This window comes from Rhinatrema bivittatum, chromosome 7 (assembly GCF_901001135.1).
Source record: "Rhinatrema bivittatum chromosome 7, aRhiBiv1.1, whole genome shotgun sequence".
NCBI classification, from domain to species: domain Eukaryota; kingdom Metazoa; phylum Chordata; class Amphibia; order Gymnophiona; family Rhinatrematidae; genus Rhinatrema; species Rhinatrema bivittatum.
The window spans coordinates 130,300,245-130,315,980 of NC_042621.1; the positions used below are offsets into that span (position 1 = coordinate 130,300,245).

At 43.4% G+C, this 15,736-nt stretch overlaps 1 protein-coding gene across 1 annotated transcript in view; it reads right to left on the minus strand.

Moving 5' to 3' along the window:
- LOC115095452 (arachidonate 5-lipoxygenase-like) overlaps positions 1 to 15,736 on the minus strand; it is a 172,886-nt gene that overhangs the window by 33,500 nt on the left and 123,650 nt on the right. Inside the window, exons 9-10 of the mRNA XM_029609128.1 lie at positions 13,020 to 13,106; positions 8,927 to 9,105 (exon numbers count right to left, since the gene is read on the minus strand). Of these exons, the coding sequence (XP_029464988.1) occupies positions 8,927 to 9,105; positions 13,020 to 13,106 (266 nt within the window). The remainder of the gene's footprint in view (positions 1 to 8,926; positions 9,106 to 13,019; positions 13,107 to 15,736) is intronic.

The window sequence follows — 15,736 nt, forward strand, 5'->3', positions numbered from 1 at the left end:
CCTTGTAACACGCTTTCTTAAAGGATTGCTCCATTTGAAGCCACCTTTACGTCCTCCGGCCCCATCTTGGGACCTTAATCTGGTTCTTGGTCGCCTTATGAAACCACCTTTTGAACCTCTTCACTCCTGTGACCTAAAATATCTCACATGGAAAGTGTTATTCCTTTTGGCTATCACTTCAGCTCGCAGGGTTAGTGAATTACAGGCCCTAGTTACCTATCCGCCTTACACTAAACTCCTGCAGGACCGGGCGGTACTCCGCACTCACCCTAAATTCTTACCTAAGGTAGTTTTGGAGTTTCATATTAATCAATCCATCATACTACCTATCTTCTTTCCCAGGCCCCACTCCAACTCCGGGGAACAGATTCTGCATACCCTGGACTGTAAACGGGCTCTAGCTTTTTATCTAGACCGTACAGCTGCCCACAGGAAGAGCACTCAATTATTCGTCTCTTTCCATCCTAACAAGTTAGGGCAGCCTGTGGGTAAGCAGGCTCTTTCCTCATGGTTGGCGGACTGCATCTCCTTTTGCTATCAGCAAGCAGGCATTCCTTTCCAAGACCGTGTCAAAGCACACTGTGAGGGCCATGGCGACTTCAGTAGCACACCTTCGGTGCCGCTTCCTGACATCTGCAAGGCTGCAACCTGGAGTTCCCTCCATACATTTGCAACCCACTATTGTTTGGACAAAGCTGGAAGACAGGATTCCATCTTCGGCCAATCTGTCTTGCGTAACCTTTTTCCAACATGATGTACCAACACCCTTCCACCTTCCCGGTAGGGTGCGGATGCCCTCTCCCAAATTCCACCCCAGTTGTTGTGCCTGTTGCACGCCGTTGGGTACATTTGGTGCATGTTAGGACATCCTCAGCTCGGTACTCACCCATTTGTGAGGACAACCATCCTGCTTGTCCTGTGAGAAAGCAAATGTTGCTTACCTGATGTAACAGGTGTTCTCACAGGACAGCAGGATGTTAGTCCTCACGAAACCCGCCCGCCGCCCCGCGGTGTTGGGTTCGTTTTTTATTTTATTTTTCGGCACTGCCTGTAGCTTTGAAACAAGACTGAAGGGAGACCCCTGCTGGCTGCAGGGTTGGTGCCGTGCTGGGCATGCCCAGTAAGGGCCAGTCAAAGTTCCTGAAACTTTGACAGAAGTTTTCCGTGGTTGGGCTCCATCCTCGATGTCACCCATTTGTGAGGACTAACATCCTGCTGTCCTGTGAGAACACCTGTTACATCAGGTAAGCAACATTTGCTATACTGTATCTGAGGGTATTTCTGTGTTTTGCATGTGTGACTGAAGTGAATTATTATATTAGTGTATATTTTCTATGTAGAGATCTATAGCAGCTTGGTTTGCTCGGTTTTCCTAATAGGGGGTTTTATTACTATTTTAGCCCTGATGTAATATTTGTAGTATTAACTTTCATAGGTAGGGTTGTTGCTGTTTGAGTGCTGGGATTTATTTTTATTTTTATATAGAAATTGTTTTTTTCTCGTGGCTCTCTGAGGGTCCTGCCAAAACGCATTACAGTAGGCCTAATATCATATAGATTCCAGATATTTCTTGCTTTTATGCAGGGTTTTCTGGTTGGCACCTCAGCAGTGCATGTAAATATAATATACATATTGTAAGTGATATTTTTACCTCAGAAAAATGTGCTTTGAATGTTCTTTTTCATGTAAAATCTGTTATTATAAATGTATACTTTTTAATTGTGTGTGAGGAGGGTGTGATGGGATGGGGTGGGGGGTGCAAGGCTGTAAAGTTTTCCTAGAACACCCAACGCCCTTGCATTGTTACAAACATGTAACAGTCTCCCAACTCGTGGTGTCATGTGTTGTGTAATGGGTGAGGGCTCAGTTTTTCACTTGGCCATAGGAGCCAAAATGCATGGCTATGGCTCTGTCCAGGTCCCACTTCTGAACTATCCAAAGAAGGGTCCTCTTCCTTCCCAACGGCACTCCTGGAAGTGGAAATGTCGTCTCCTTGTTGTGCCTCCCTTTTTCCCAGTTCCTTACACTTCAAAGCTACTATCTCTCAGTACCATTACACCTGTCTTTCAGCTTCAGTGGCTCCTCCAACCAGCTTCCTTCAAAATGTCTAAAAAAAAAACCCAACCTCCTCTCTCCTCATGAGAGGCATTTTTAGACTCCACAAAAATTGTCCCACTCCCTTTGGGAAAAGAAGCACCCTGCTAATCAGGTCGATCCTGCTGCTTGCAGATTCTCAGTATTAAAAGCACATACATATAGTAACATAACCATGGCAGAAAAGGATCAAATAGTCCACCCTGTCTGCCCAGCAGGCTTCTTATGGTAGTATCTGTGCAGGTTACCCTCCATGTTTCTCTTTGACTGGGTGATGAGCCTTCTTGAAAATTCAAACAGCGTGTGACACTTTCACTGGTCCATACCTTGCCGCTTGCGTCTGGTTCGTGCAGGTAGTATAGCTGTGTTTAAAAAAGGATTGGATAAGTTCTTGGAGGAGAAGTCCATTACCTGCTATTAGGTTCACTTAGAGAATAGCCACTGCCATTAGCAATGGTTACATGGAATAGACTTAGTTTTTGGGTACTTGCCAGGTTCTTATGGCCTGGATTGGCCACTGTTGGAAACAGGATGCTGGGCTTGATGGACCCTTGGTCTGACCCAGTATGGCATTTTCTTATGTTCTTATGTTCTTATGTTCTGGGGATCCAATCCCTGACCAAGCTTCCCTGGTCACTCAGGAACTCAAATAGTAGTTAAAGTTATTTTCCTTTACAAAGTCCTCAGGTGGGGTTTGAACCCCCTCCACCTGGATGGGAGGCAGATGCCTTCCCCACTGAGCCAGCAACTCAGTTTCTGAAGTCTGGCTTCAAAAGTTCATCTCCAATAAACAGATCCAATGTTCAAAAGTCTGGCCCCACTGGGCCTAACTGCCACCACCCACCGTATCTCTTGGGATGGCTTTCCTCGTCCCAGGATACAACCACCCGCTTGGCAGTTCTCCAGGAAAAGTATCTTTATCGTAAGTCCAAAACCACCAGAAGTCCCCATGCTCACCTTCCTTGTGATAGTGGTTGCAGTCCTTCACACAGTCAGGGAATATCCAGTGTCCACATTTCCAAGAGCAGCCAGGTAGTCATTCCTTCCTCCTCAGTCCCCAGCAGGAGACTGACTGCTCTACCAGGGAGTCCTTTTTATTCTGTGGAGACTCCTCCTCCACTTGTAGGCGATTGGCTTTGGAAAGACTCCTCCTCAATTTGGCCCTCCCCTTGAAACCAAGGATTGGTTCCCAGAGCTCCACCCTCCATTTCCCACACCTGTGGCTCCTCTGGTCTCATAACCTCTGGGGGAAGGAACCAAGGGACGTCTCTAGCCTGGTGTTGCCGTATTTTCCTTCCCCCCTTCTCCTGAATCTTTGGTTCCTGGGTTTTTACCTGACATTTCTGGTTTGGGACATAGACCCCCATCACACAGTGCTGCTTCACATGCTTTGCTAATGGTCTTGGCTGTAGAAGCGGTCCTGTGCTTTTTCCCTAATGCCTGTGTCTCGGTACTCTATATCAAGAAGTCAGGTCCTGTGCTGGTTGTTGTCTGAGTCCAATTCCTCCCCCCCACCCCCCCCATCAAAGCAGAGAGCAGTGTTGTAGTTGCGTCAAAGGCATCAAGGCTTAGTGGTTAAGGGTAGTAATCCCATGCCTTCTGAGGGCAGTAACTGTTACTCCATGTCGGTTTAACCCCCATGCTTATCAGTTCCACAGAACCTCGTTGGTTGTTGTCTGAATCCAATTCTCTTTTTCCCCCTGCCGTCGAAGTGGAGAGCAATGATACGGCACATCAAAGCATCAAGGCTTTGCAGTACACCTCTAGTGACTAAGCAGGAGTCACACCAGCACATATAAAAACAATAGCTGGGAGGGGGAGGGGGGATTTCAGAGGGCTATATCCTTTGATAATCTTATTGACTTACCGGTTTTCTCTGTGCTGTACTGTTATGATCTTGCTGTCAATAAAACTTTACATTTTTTTTTTAAAAAAAAACATCTTTTGCATTATAAATTGAATGAAAAGAAATTAAAAATATATAAAAATTGTTCACTGTCAAAACATTTATTCTAAGGAAACTATATCAGCTTTCTTAGAGACTCCCTGAGGCACATTTAGTACTGATGATAAACACAGATCAGGCAGACTAATCACTATGGAGTAAATTTTCAAAAGGGTTTTTGAGTGTAAAAATAGCATATATACATGTAAGTAGCATGCCCTCGTGGATATGCTATTTTATAAAAGCTGAGAGCACGCATGTATTTTCCATTTTGCATGTACATTTTACCGGCAGAAAAATGGGATGGGCCGAGGATGTCCTGGGGTGGGGATCTGAAGTATGTGCAGTCATTGCTGATTTGTAAAGGATATATATACATATGCATTATTGAAATTATTGATATGAGTTTACATCTCCTAATTGACTCACAAGTAAAATCAGAATTGTCTGTTGTCTGCAATTTATGGATGGGGGTTCATGGTGAAGTGCTAGAGGGACTCAAGGAATTTAAGATGATGTGGATGAACTGGTGGTGGTATCAGCGAACTGGTAATTTCAATTACGCACACAAGTATTTCGAGATCAATATCCATGCATATTTTATAAATTACCTTCCTCCCCATATAAATAGGGGTTATTATGCAATTATGCATACATGTTAGATATTTGTATGCATGTTAAATATATGCACATGTTTATATAGGTAGAGAAAATGTGTTTTCTTGCATTGTAAATATTTGCACACACTGAAAATTATGCACATACATTTGGAGCAGAACTACGTGGAGCTTTATAAACAGCTCTCACCACACAGTTTATAAAGTGCTAGTATAAATCTCCATGCAACTACTTATGCACATAATTGTGCTACCTCGGATAGGTATCTTCTTGGGATAGGAAAGTGCCTACAGTATCTGAATTTAATCCGCTTTGAAGTGTTACAAATGGTGGAATATAAATTTAAAAACAAAACAAAATGGAATATCTAGACAAAGTTATCCATATAAGTTTATAAATTTGAGGGCCAGTCATCATTTTGTGTTAGGGCCCTAATGCAGGCAATAATGCCATACGCATGCAAAAAATACCACATTGCGAAATGCATAAGCAGATTTAGAAATTGTATTCAAGGAGGAGGAGTTTGGGCAGAGTAAATGGAAATGAGGATTGGTTAGCGAGTGTGCGATAGAGCAATGCAGGTAATAATTATACCTTTTTTTCTGTGCGTTCTGCCTGCATTAGCTGTGCGTTACCGGAAGAAGGTGTTTTTATCACAAATTCCAGTTCGAGAGGGGAGCGGGAGAGAGAGCGCCTCTGTGGAGGCTCACATATAAGTCAACTTTTTATACTGCTGTAAGAGGGGGAATTATGAACTCGGGGTGAAGTTTTGGTGATGGGCTAGGTTTTAGGGGGCAGTTTTACATGCACAGTCAGAGGCACGAACAGCATAGTAGACATCAGTGAAGATTTTATGTGATTTGGAGTGAATAAAGGTACACAAAGATGAGATTTGTACAATGTACTCTTTATCTAGCTTGATCCAAGATGCATCAAGCTAGGTAGAGAATACATTGTACAAAACTCAGTTCAAGACCTTCAATCAGATCTGGTTCTTTAGATAACCAAATAAATGCAAATCAACTTAATTCTTTGAATGTATGTGTAAAGGAGTGTATGTTGTTAGACCCTCCTTAAAAGTACAGGCCCAAGCGTTTAGCCTGGTCACCTTAAAACAGCCCATAAGGGAGATCCAAGATGGCGTTTTGAAAGAAGGACGGGTGAAGAAGCGCTCCTCATACTGAATTGATTTCTTGGAATATTATGCCCCATACCAAGAGAAAAGGGAAAATCAGGGCGGAAGCCCCAACAACCCCGATCCCTACCTTATCTCAGATGGTAATTGAAGGCTTCTTTTCCCCGCTAAACTTTGTGAGCCTGGGAGAAGTGTCTGCTACAGCCGTTGGGGAGAAGCAAATGCTTGCGGAGTTGGCCCTACACATCTCCTTGAGCCCCAGGGCTCATGTGATGCCTCTGCCACCCTGCCTCGCACAAACCCTGCTTTCGGGTTAGGTCGCTCAACTTGTGGAGGTGGAAGCAACTAGGCCCATCGGGGTGAAAACTGGGGAAAATGGTGCGAGAGCGATGGTAAATCCGGATATGGTGTTTCCTGCACTCCCGCTACAGCAACAGCTGAGAGAGAGCGGAGAAAAAAACAAACAAACTCAAACACAATACCATTGACATCTACGCCAGAGGGGCAAGCTGGCTCGACTGTGGCCTCAGTTTTGAGGCAGGAACGCCATCAAGATGGTGAGTTAAGCGCTATAGTTTTCCCGTCTGCAGATCAACCACAAAAAATAACTTTAGAGAATGTCTGGGCAGTATTACTTGAATTGAAAAACTCAATAGTGAATCTGTCTGCTATTATGACCAAAACACAGGACTGTATTCAACAAATAGACCCATTACTGGTTCAGCATTCTGAAAAGCTGGAGGGATTGGAAAATCAGGTTACCCAAATTCAGACTGTACAAACTGGCTTAATGCAAGCTGAAAAGTCTAATACAAGGAAAATTGAAAATATAGAGCATGAAGCAAGATATAAAAATCTTAGGGGTAGATTTTATAAAAGTACGCCCGCGTGTACTTTTGTTCACGCACCAGGCGCAAACAAAAGTACGCCGGATTTTAATAGATACGCGCATAGCCGCGCGTATCCTTTAAAATCTTGGGTTGGCGCGCGCAAGGCTGCCCAAAATCGGCAGCCTGCGCATGCCGAGCCGCGCAGCCTGCCTCCGTTCCCTCCGAGACTGCTCTGAAATCGGAGCGACCTCGGAGGGAACTTTCCTTCCACCCCCCCGCACCTTCCCCTCCCTTCCCCTACCTAACCCACCCCCCCCAGCCCTATCTAAACCCCCCCACCTTTGTAGGAAAAGTTACGCCTGCCTGAGGCAGGCGTCACTCGTGCGTGCCAGCCAGCTGGCTGGCGCGCGATTCCCCGGCCCGGGAGCGGTGTCGGAGGCCTCGGCCACGACCCCGAAACACCCCCGGGCCGGAACCATGCCCACTCCCCCGCCCCGAATGACGTGCTAATGCCACACGCCCCGACATGCCCCCGACACGCTCCCTAGCAAAGCCCCGGGACTTACTCGCGTCCCGGGGCTTGCGCGCGCCATCGAGCCTATTCAATATACGCTCGGCGCGCGCAGGGGGAGGTTGGGGCAGGTTTTTGGGGGGTACGCGCGTACCCCTTTGAAAATCTGCCCCTTAGAGTATTGAATTTTCCATGAGTCAAGTTGATACCATCTATAGAACAATTTAAAAAGTTCATGTTGGAAAATTTACAAATACCTTTAATTGCTAAACCACCAATAGAGAAGATCTTTTATATAAACCTTGGGAAGAAGACAGGGACTGATGTGCAGAATAAAGATATGCAATTACAAGATCTGGGTAACCTTACAAACTTTTTGGAGCAGTCTACAGAAGAGCAAATTGAATTTCGAAGGACTCTGTGTATCAGATTTGGTTTTTCCTCAGATAGAGACACTATTTTGAGGTTATTCTTACGAAATAGAGAAAAACTTTATTTCGGCCAAAAGTTATGGTTCTATCTGGACATAACTAGGGACACACAATTGCTTAGGAAGAGATTTCCTCAGATGTGCCAGGAGGCGAAACACGTAGGAGAGCAGATTGTGATTCGCTATCCTAGCAAACGCGTAGTTAAAGTTAACAATGAAAGATATGTGTTCTTTGATCCGCAAGGGTTATGTTCATTTCTTGATTCTCATTCTCTTCAATGTAATAGCGCTACTTAAACCCATGGGATATGTAAAATAATGTTGTAACCTTCTGAGCTACCTTTATTATTTATCTGTGCTCCGTCTAAGAATCTTGGATCTCCCTGTTTCTTTATAACGGGTTGTAAAAATTTCAAAAATTTCCTAATGGAATCTAAGGATAATTTCTTTAAATTTTATGTTTTGAAATTAATGGGAGAGATTCATGTATCAAAATGTTAGATTGCTTGATGTGATTTTATGACCCATTCATTGGCAAGCTTATATTGCTAAGTATGTTAAAAATGAATAAATAAATTAATAAAAAACAGCCCACAAGGGAATTTTGCTTGCAGATTATTTCCACTGGGGAGAGGGGTAAAAAGGCAGGCCTGAGACAAGAGTAGAAGAAAACAAGAGTTATGCTGAAGCTATGTATCTGTAAACTGCTGCATTTCTGTTTCCAGCACTGCTGAGGTAAGCAGGCTTCTGTTTGGTAATTTGCTTGTAAATAATAAAACTCTGTAGAAGAATAGCTGGAGTCCAGACTGTTCTGTCCTCCAGCAGGCCAAAGACTGACTGCTCATGCTGTGTTCCAGTGTGCAAATATACTTTATGATGTTTTTATGATGTATATTCTCTAATTATCCTGAGGGTTTTCTTATGAATTAGGGAAATACTGTGTAAAAACGACAAGGAAATGATGGCGTTTGCTGTTTCGTTGTGTTTCTCTGTGTTTCATTTCTGAAACAAAAATGACACAAAATAGCAAAGTTTTGTTTCATTTAATTTTTGGTCGTTTAGCATGCGTTAAAACAATTCAGCGTGTCCTACACAACCGAAACAAAACAGAAATTGAAAAAAAGAAATAAATAGCAAGCGAAACAACAACAACAACAACAAAACCCAAAAGAAACTGTTTTTACTTGCACACCCGTAATATGAATGTCAAAAAAATGGATAATTGTAAATCCCAGGAGTGACTCATGCTTGTGCACTTGAACAGGGCTGTTGCAGTTTGTCTCAGATGGACCTGGAGTCATCCAGTAACCCAGCTCCAATCTCACAGGTCTGATGTATCTCTAACAATAATGGGAGCTCTTACTTCTTTACTGCTTCCCAGACTTTGATGCCATCGTCTCTGTAGAAATAGTATGGGATGTCCTCCTTGCTCTCCATCCCATTCAATTTAATCGCTTTTGGAAAACACAGGGAATCATATGTAAATTTCTCCAAGGCTCGCACAACCATTTTCACATGCCCTCCACCACCTGTACCATTTGCCTTCAATGAGAAAAAAAAACCAAAACAAAAAAAAAAACAAACGACATGACTGTTAAACTCTGGTCCCAGAACATCATCTTCGGCACAGGGAGTGCCTTCATGAAATAATGTAAAAAATAAAGATAAATAGAAATGTGGCCTTCCAGAAGAGGCAAAATTTGCTGAAAGAGAAGAGCATAACACCCACATCTTAAAGATCAAGGGTATTAGGTGCCCTGGGGTGAACCTTAAACTTTGCGCTTCCCTTCCCCCCTCCCCCCCCACAAAATGAAAAGTAATGCAATTATAGTAGATTTTACAATAAAAAGGACACTCAGTTAAAAATAATCACAACACATTTTGGCCCGGATTTTAAAAGCCCTACAGAGGATTTACGCGCATAGGAGAGCTAACGCGCGCCGGGCCTATTTTAAAAAGGCACGGTCATGCATGTAAAGCCCCGAGATGCACGTATGTCCCGGGGCTTCAGAAAAGGGGCGGGGAGGGGCGAGGTCAGATGCACCCAGCACAGCGGCCATTTGCTGCTGTGCTGGGGGATCACGTGCCAGCAGGCTGCCGGCGTGTACAACCTGTGCCTGCCCCGAGGCATGCACAGAAGTTAAGATATAGGTCGGGGGGGGGGGGGGGGGAGGGTTATGATAGGGCTAGGGGGCGGGAAGGTTAGGGGAAAGGGTAGGAAGGTCAGATTAGAAGTTTGGGAGGTTCCCTCTCAGGTAGAGAGTCCATCAAGCTAGGTTGAGAGAACATTGTATAAATCTCATCTTTGTGTGACTTTCCTCACTCCGAATGACATCAAGTCTTCACAATAGTGTACTGTTCTGTTCGTACGTCTCACTCTGCATGTCAAAGTGGCTCCTAACCCCTACACTACTACCTAAACCTGACCTCGAGTTACTAGATGGGCATCCAATAGAGTAGAGATGTGATTTGGCCGAACCTTTTGGTTCGGCCTTTGTTATTGGCCTGCTGCGAGAAATTTTGTTTTCCCGCCGCGGGAAATTTCGTTTTCCCGCCATGGGAAATTTCATTCTCCCGTGTTTTGGGCCGATTTTATTTGTCTGCCCCTGAAACGAAGCCCGAAACCCGCCCCAACCCTTCAGATTTAATGAATTCCGGGGGGGGGGGGGGGTTTGTAAAAAAAAAAAATACCCCCAAAACCCACCCCAACTCTTCAAATTTAATTAATTGTAACCCCCCACCCTCCAGACCTCCCAAGACTTGCCTGACCCCCCCCAAGACTTACCAAAAGTCCCTGGTGGTCCAGCGGGGTCCCGGGAGCAATCTCCTCCTCTCGGGCCGTCGGCTGCCACTAATCAAAATGGCGCCGATGGCCCTTTGCCCTTACCGTGTGACAGGGGCTATCGGTGCCATTGGCCAGCCCCTGTCACATGGTAGGAGCACAGGGGCCGGCCAATGGCACTGATAGCCCCTGTCACACGATAAGGGCAAAGGGCCATTGGCGCCATTTTGATTAGTGGCAGCCGACGGCCCGAAAGGAGGAGATTGCTCCCGGGACCCCGCTAGACCACCAGGGACATTCGGTAAGTCTTGGGGGGGGGGGGGGGGTCAGGCAAGTCTTGGGAGGTCGGGAGGGTGGGGGGTTGCAATTAATTAAATTTGAATGGTTGGGGTGGGTTTGGGTTTGTTTTTTTTTAATGTGCCCTTTCTCCCCCTCCTCCCGAAAACGATAAGAAAACCAAACGAAATTTCGTGGGTTTTCTTATCGTTTTGTTGCCCCCCTCCCGAAACGCGACAAAATAGGAAATATCGTTTCTATTTCCTATTTCGTTGCAAACGAATGCACATCCCTAGAGGTATAAATACCTAACTAGTAGATAGGCCTTATAGGTAGTCTCTCTCTCTCTCTCTCTCTCTTTCCCTCACTCAGCCTAAAAATTCTCAAAATGGAATTTGTGGGCCATTAACGCATGTGAAAACGCCATAATGTGAGTTGATAAATAGCCCTCTAAGGGGGTCATTTTCCAAAGGTATCGCACGCGAAAAGTCCCTTTTCACGTGCGATACCTAAATCGGGGCGGATTCTGGGCGGCGTCCGCACCAGAAGGGGAGGAGTCGTGGCAGCACCGGGGCGGACACCACGAAGACATCGCTGACGGCGAAAAGGTAAGGAGCCTTATCGCCGTCAGTAACGCGGCCAATAGCACCACCGCCCCCCCTTACCGCTGGATTTTCTAAGTTCTGCGAACTTAGAAAATCCAGGCTTAAGTCACTTAAGCCAGCTAAGTGGCACCTGCTGACTGTAGCCAGATATTCAGTGGTGCCAGCTAAATGCTGTTTTGAATAATCAGGCTCAAAGTACTTTTCCTTCTTTTGTTTTTTGATTCTTTTAATCTTGGTCTTTTCTTTGCTTTGCTCATTTTCTATCTTCTCCTAATTCCTTTTCTGGGCTTCCTTTTCCATTTTACTTTTCTTACATCTCTTCATGACTTCCTCTCCTACATCTGTCTCCAACATCAAGCTTTCTCTTTCATCTACTTTTTCTCCATTTTTCTCTTCCCTGCGATTATATCTCTCTATATTGTCATCACCACTTCTCTCCAGCCTCTAATGTTCCTCTTGTGCTCCTCTTTCATTCTTTCTCCATCTTTCTTGTCCTTAGAATTTTACCTTATCAAACACACCACTTTCTTGTTTATTAACTCCATTACCTCTTTTCTCTCCATCTTTCCCTCTCTTTTGGATCATCCTCTCAATCTCTATCTCTGTGCTTCTCTCTCCTGCCCCCAATTCTCCCCCTTTCTTGCTTACAACCCCTCAGTCATCTGCTCTGTGGTTTCCCCATTCCTCCCTCTCTTACTTTCTCTCCCCTTCATCATTCCCTTTCCCTTCCTCCCATCCCCACTGATCTTCCCTCTTTAGCATTCTCCCCCTCAATTCTCCCCTTTCTAATATACCGCCTTTGGCTCTTCTCCCAACACATTTGGCTTTTCATCTATCAATATTTCCGCTCATCCCGCCAATTTCCCATCTCTCTTGCTCTTTCCTCAGTTTCCTCTTTCTGGTTCTTCCATTTTTCCCTATTCGTCTCTCTCTCTCTCTCTCTCTCCCCCCATCATTCTCTCATTGGATTTTTATTTCCCCTCTCCAAAATCTTCTTTCACAGACTTTTTCTTCTTTCCTACCTCTCTTCCCCTTCCCTTCACCCCAAGTTAGCTGAGATCCAAACACTGGGTCTGTAAGGTACGGGAAACCCAAGCAAACCTTTTCTTCTTGTTGTGGCACTGGCATGGTGGAGATGGACAGCGATGCACACGATCATGGTCTCTGAGCTGCCTACCTCCTCTCTCCATGCACTTTCTCTCTAAACAGAATGCATGCCATGGGGAGGAGGTGCACTGCCAGGACCAGCAACACGCTGCATCTCTGCACTGTTAATGGCAATGCTGCAACAAGGGAAGGCACAGACAGGCCTCTTGCTGGCTGCAGCCCCTGTATTTGAGTCCCAGCTGACCTAGTGCCTGCAACTGAGAGGTGAGAGGAGGTGACACAGCCTGGGAGGTTTCCAGAAGAAATGGGAAACGTAGGCTGTCTGTGCGTATCTCTGTGTATGTGTAACGCATGTGCCCTTCTACAGCAGTACAGTGTTTGCCATTCTTCCAATTCGTTTAGACCCTTATTGTTGATTTTGTAGTTCATAGATCCATTTATCTATCAATGTTTTTCTCCTCCTTCATCTCTTGATACATGTGCCCATAGGTGTTTGCATCTACGTGGGTTTGTATCCTGTAACCAGTGAGATAAAAAAATAAATCTTGATGATTTTGTATTCTTTTTAAGTCTCTGTTTTACTTTTGCATTTTTATGTATGTTTTGATGTTAAATGCTTTGAACCTGCACTAGGCGGTATATAAAATGTTTAAATAAATAAATAAATAAATAAATAAAACTCTCACCTTATCAAAGATGCCATTCTTGCCGATGAGCTGTTCTCGAGCTTTCGTGTTTATGGCTATTGTGAACCGCACATGAGGCACCAATAGCTGCAAAAGCCAAAAGTGAGAAGGCATTGAGAGACTTCATTTTGGTATGAGCATGGATGCAGATGATCAGTGAGCTCACACTAACTCGTGTTCATTTGAAGTCAATGAAAGTACACTAGGGTGATCGCATGCATACTACTCATCAGTAATCATGATTATCCATTCATGTGCACTGTCAGTTGGTTAAAGTCAAACTCAAGGAGGTTCTCGTGATGTGATGGGGAAGTAGGACATGTTCCTGCAATGTTCTGGATCTCCACATCCCATTTAAATAAAATGGATTTGTTTTAATTTTTCTTTTAATTTCCAACTTACTTTTAGTATAGTGGGACTCTGCAAACATTTTGTCTAAGTCCAGAAGAGACAATGAATCTGTTTCTTTAAATAATTTATTTTTATTTAAAAGATTTCTTACTGCCATTCTATAGTTCAGGGTGGGGTACAATAGAATATACACACTAATACAATCACAGAAATAAAAAATAAACATAAAACAGCTCTTAGGAAGCATTGACAGTTACATTAAAAGAAGTCAGTCTGTTGAACTGTATGCTATCTGAAAAAATGAGTTTTAAGTGCTTTCTGAAAAAACTTAACATTTGAGATTGTCCTTATTTCTGAAAAAAGTGAATTCCACAGTTTGGGTCTAGCTATCGAAAAAGCATGCTCTCTGGTCTGATTCAGGTAAGCTACTTTAATGGAAGGAATATCAAACAGAGCCTGGTTAGAGGATCTCAGAGTCTGGGAGGGAGTGTAGGCTTTCAGGGTGGTGGCAATCCAGAGTGAGGAAATATTATTGAATAGGGTGTGTATAATTAACTGGTAGCCAGTGAAGAGATTAAACTACATGGGTAATGTGGTGATGTAAAGGAGTATTGGCTAACAAACTAGCAGTAGAGTTTTAAATTATTTGCAAAGATTGGATAGTATAAGCAGGAAGCCCAATAAAGAGAAAATTACAATAGTCAAGCCCAAAGAAGAGAGAGGATTGAAGCACCGTGTAGAAATCAGGAGGATCAAGTAAAGGTTTCAAGTGCCAAAATTACCAAAGTTTCAAAAATGTCGATTGAGTGAAAGCCTTAATATTGGCAATCATGGAGAGAGGAGTCCATAATGATTCCAAGATTCTGAACTGTATTGGAAATGCAAATTTCTTGATCCCTAAGATGACCTTATCAGAAATATTTGTCATAGGGAAATGTGAGAGTATCATGATTTCTATTTTGTTAATGTTCAAAGCCAATTTATTATGTTTTAATCAATCATAAATAGAGACAAGACATAATGAGATGAACTGTTCAGTAAGCGCCCATGAAGATTTTAGAGGAAAAAAAGAATTATATGTTGTCCATCATAAGGTTTATAGTGTACCCCAAGGCTAGCAAATAGTTGACATAAAGGAATCATATACAGTAGATGCAAAACAGAGCAGCTGACAAAGATAAGTCTTGGGGTATACCAGACGATAAGGTAATCCAGGAGAAGACAACAGAACCCATTGTGATTTGTTGAGAGCGACCAGTTAAGTAAGCAGTGAACCAAGAGAGAACAGTACCTGAAATCCCCAGAGACATAAGATGAGAAAGAAGAATCAAATGGTCCAACAGAATAAGTGCAAAGGAAGTTCCATTATCAAAGCCATGCAAGATAGTATCAAAACTGGAGAGAAGAAGCATTTCTATGTTATGATGTTTTCGAAATTCAAATTGATAATGATCCAGGGTTGAATATGAATTGAGAAAAATAGTTGAGGTCTAGAATGGGTTAATGTGAATCGGTTATTTACTCTTTCGGATAATAGAAAGACTAGGGGGCACTCCATGAAGTTAGCATGTTGCACATTTAAAACTAATCTGAGAAAGTTCTTCTTCACTCAACGCACAACTAAACTCTGGAATTTGTTGCCAGAGGATGTGGTTAGTGCAGTTAGTATAGCTGTGTTTAAAAAAGGATTGGATAAGTTCTTGGAGGAGAAGTCCATTACCTGCTATTAATTAAGTTGACTTAGATAATAGCCACTGCTATTACTAGCAACAGTAACATGGAATAGACTTAGTTTTTGGGTACTTGCCAGGTTCTTATGGCCTGGATTGGCCACTGTTGGAAACAGGATGCTGGGCTTGATGGACCCTTGGTCTGACCCAGTATGGCATGTTCTTATGTTCTTATGTAAAGTCATATTTTCCAGAATTTTTGAAAGATATGACAAGGATGAGATGGTGTAGTAAATTGAAAGAAGCGATGGATCTGCTGTGTTTTTTTTTTTTTATTATGGGATGCACTGAGGCTCGTTTTAAGCTGGTTGGAAATAAAACAGATGAAAAAGCGGAGTTAACAAATCCAGTTATAAAGCTGGCTGTTTCAGTTTTCAACAGTTTTATGAAAGCTGTTGAGCACGGGTTGAGAGGACTAGTAGAGGAATTTAAATTGTCAATAGTTTGAATGATTTTGGATTCCTGCACTACTTCAAAATTGTCCCATCTCACCCCATCTGAAAGAGGAGTGTCATCAGATTGGTCACAGATGTTGTCAAGTTTTGCTTTAATTGAGGCAACTTTGTCAGAAAAATACTTTGCAAATGTCTTGGCTAAATTTTGTCCATCAAAGGGGATGGGGTGTAACTAGGAGCT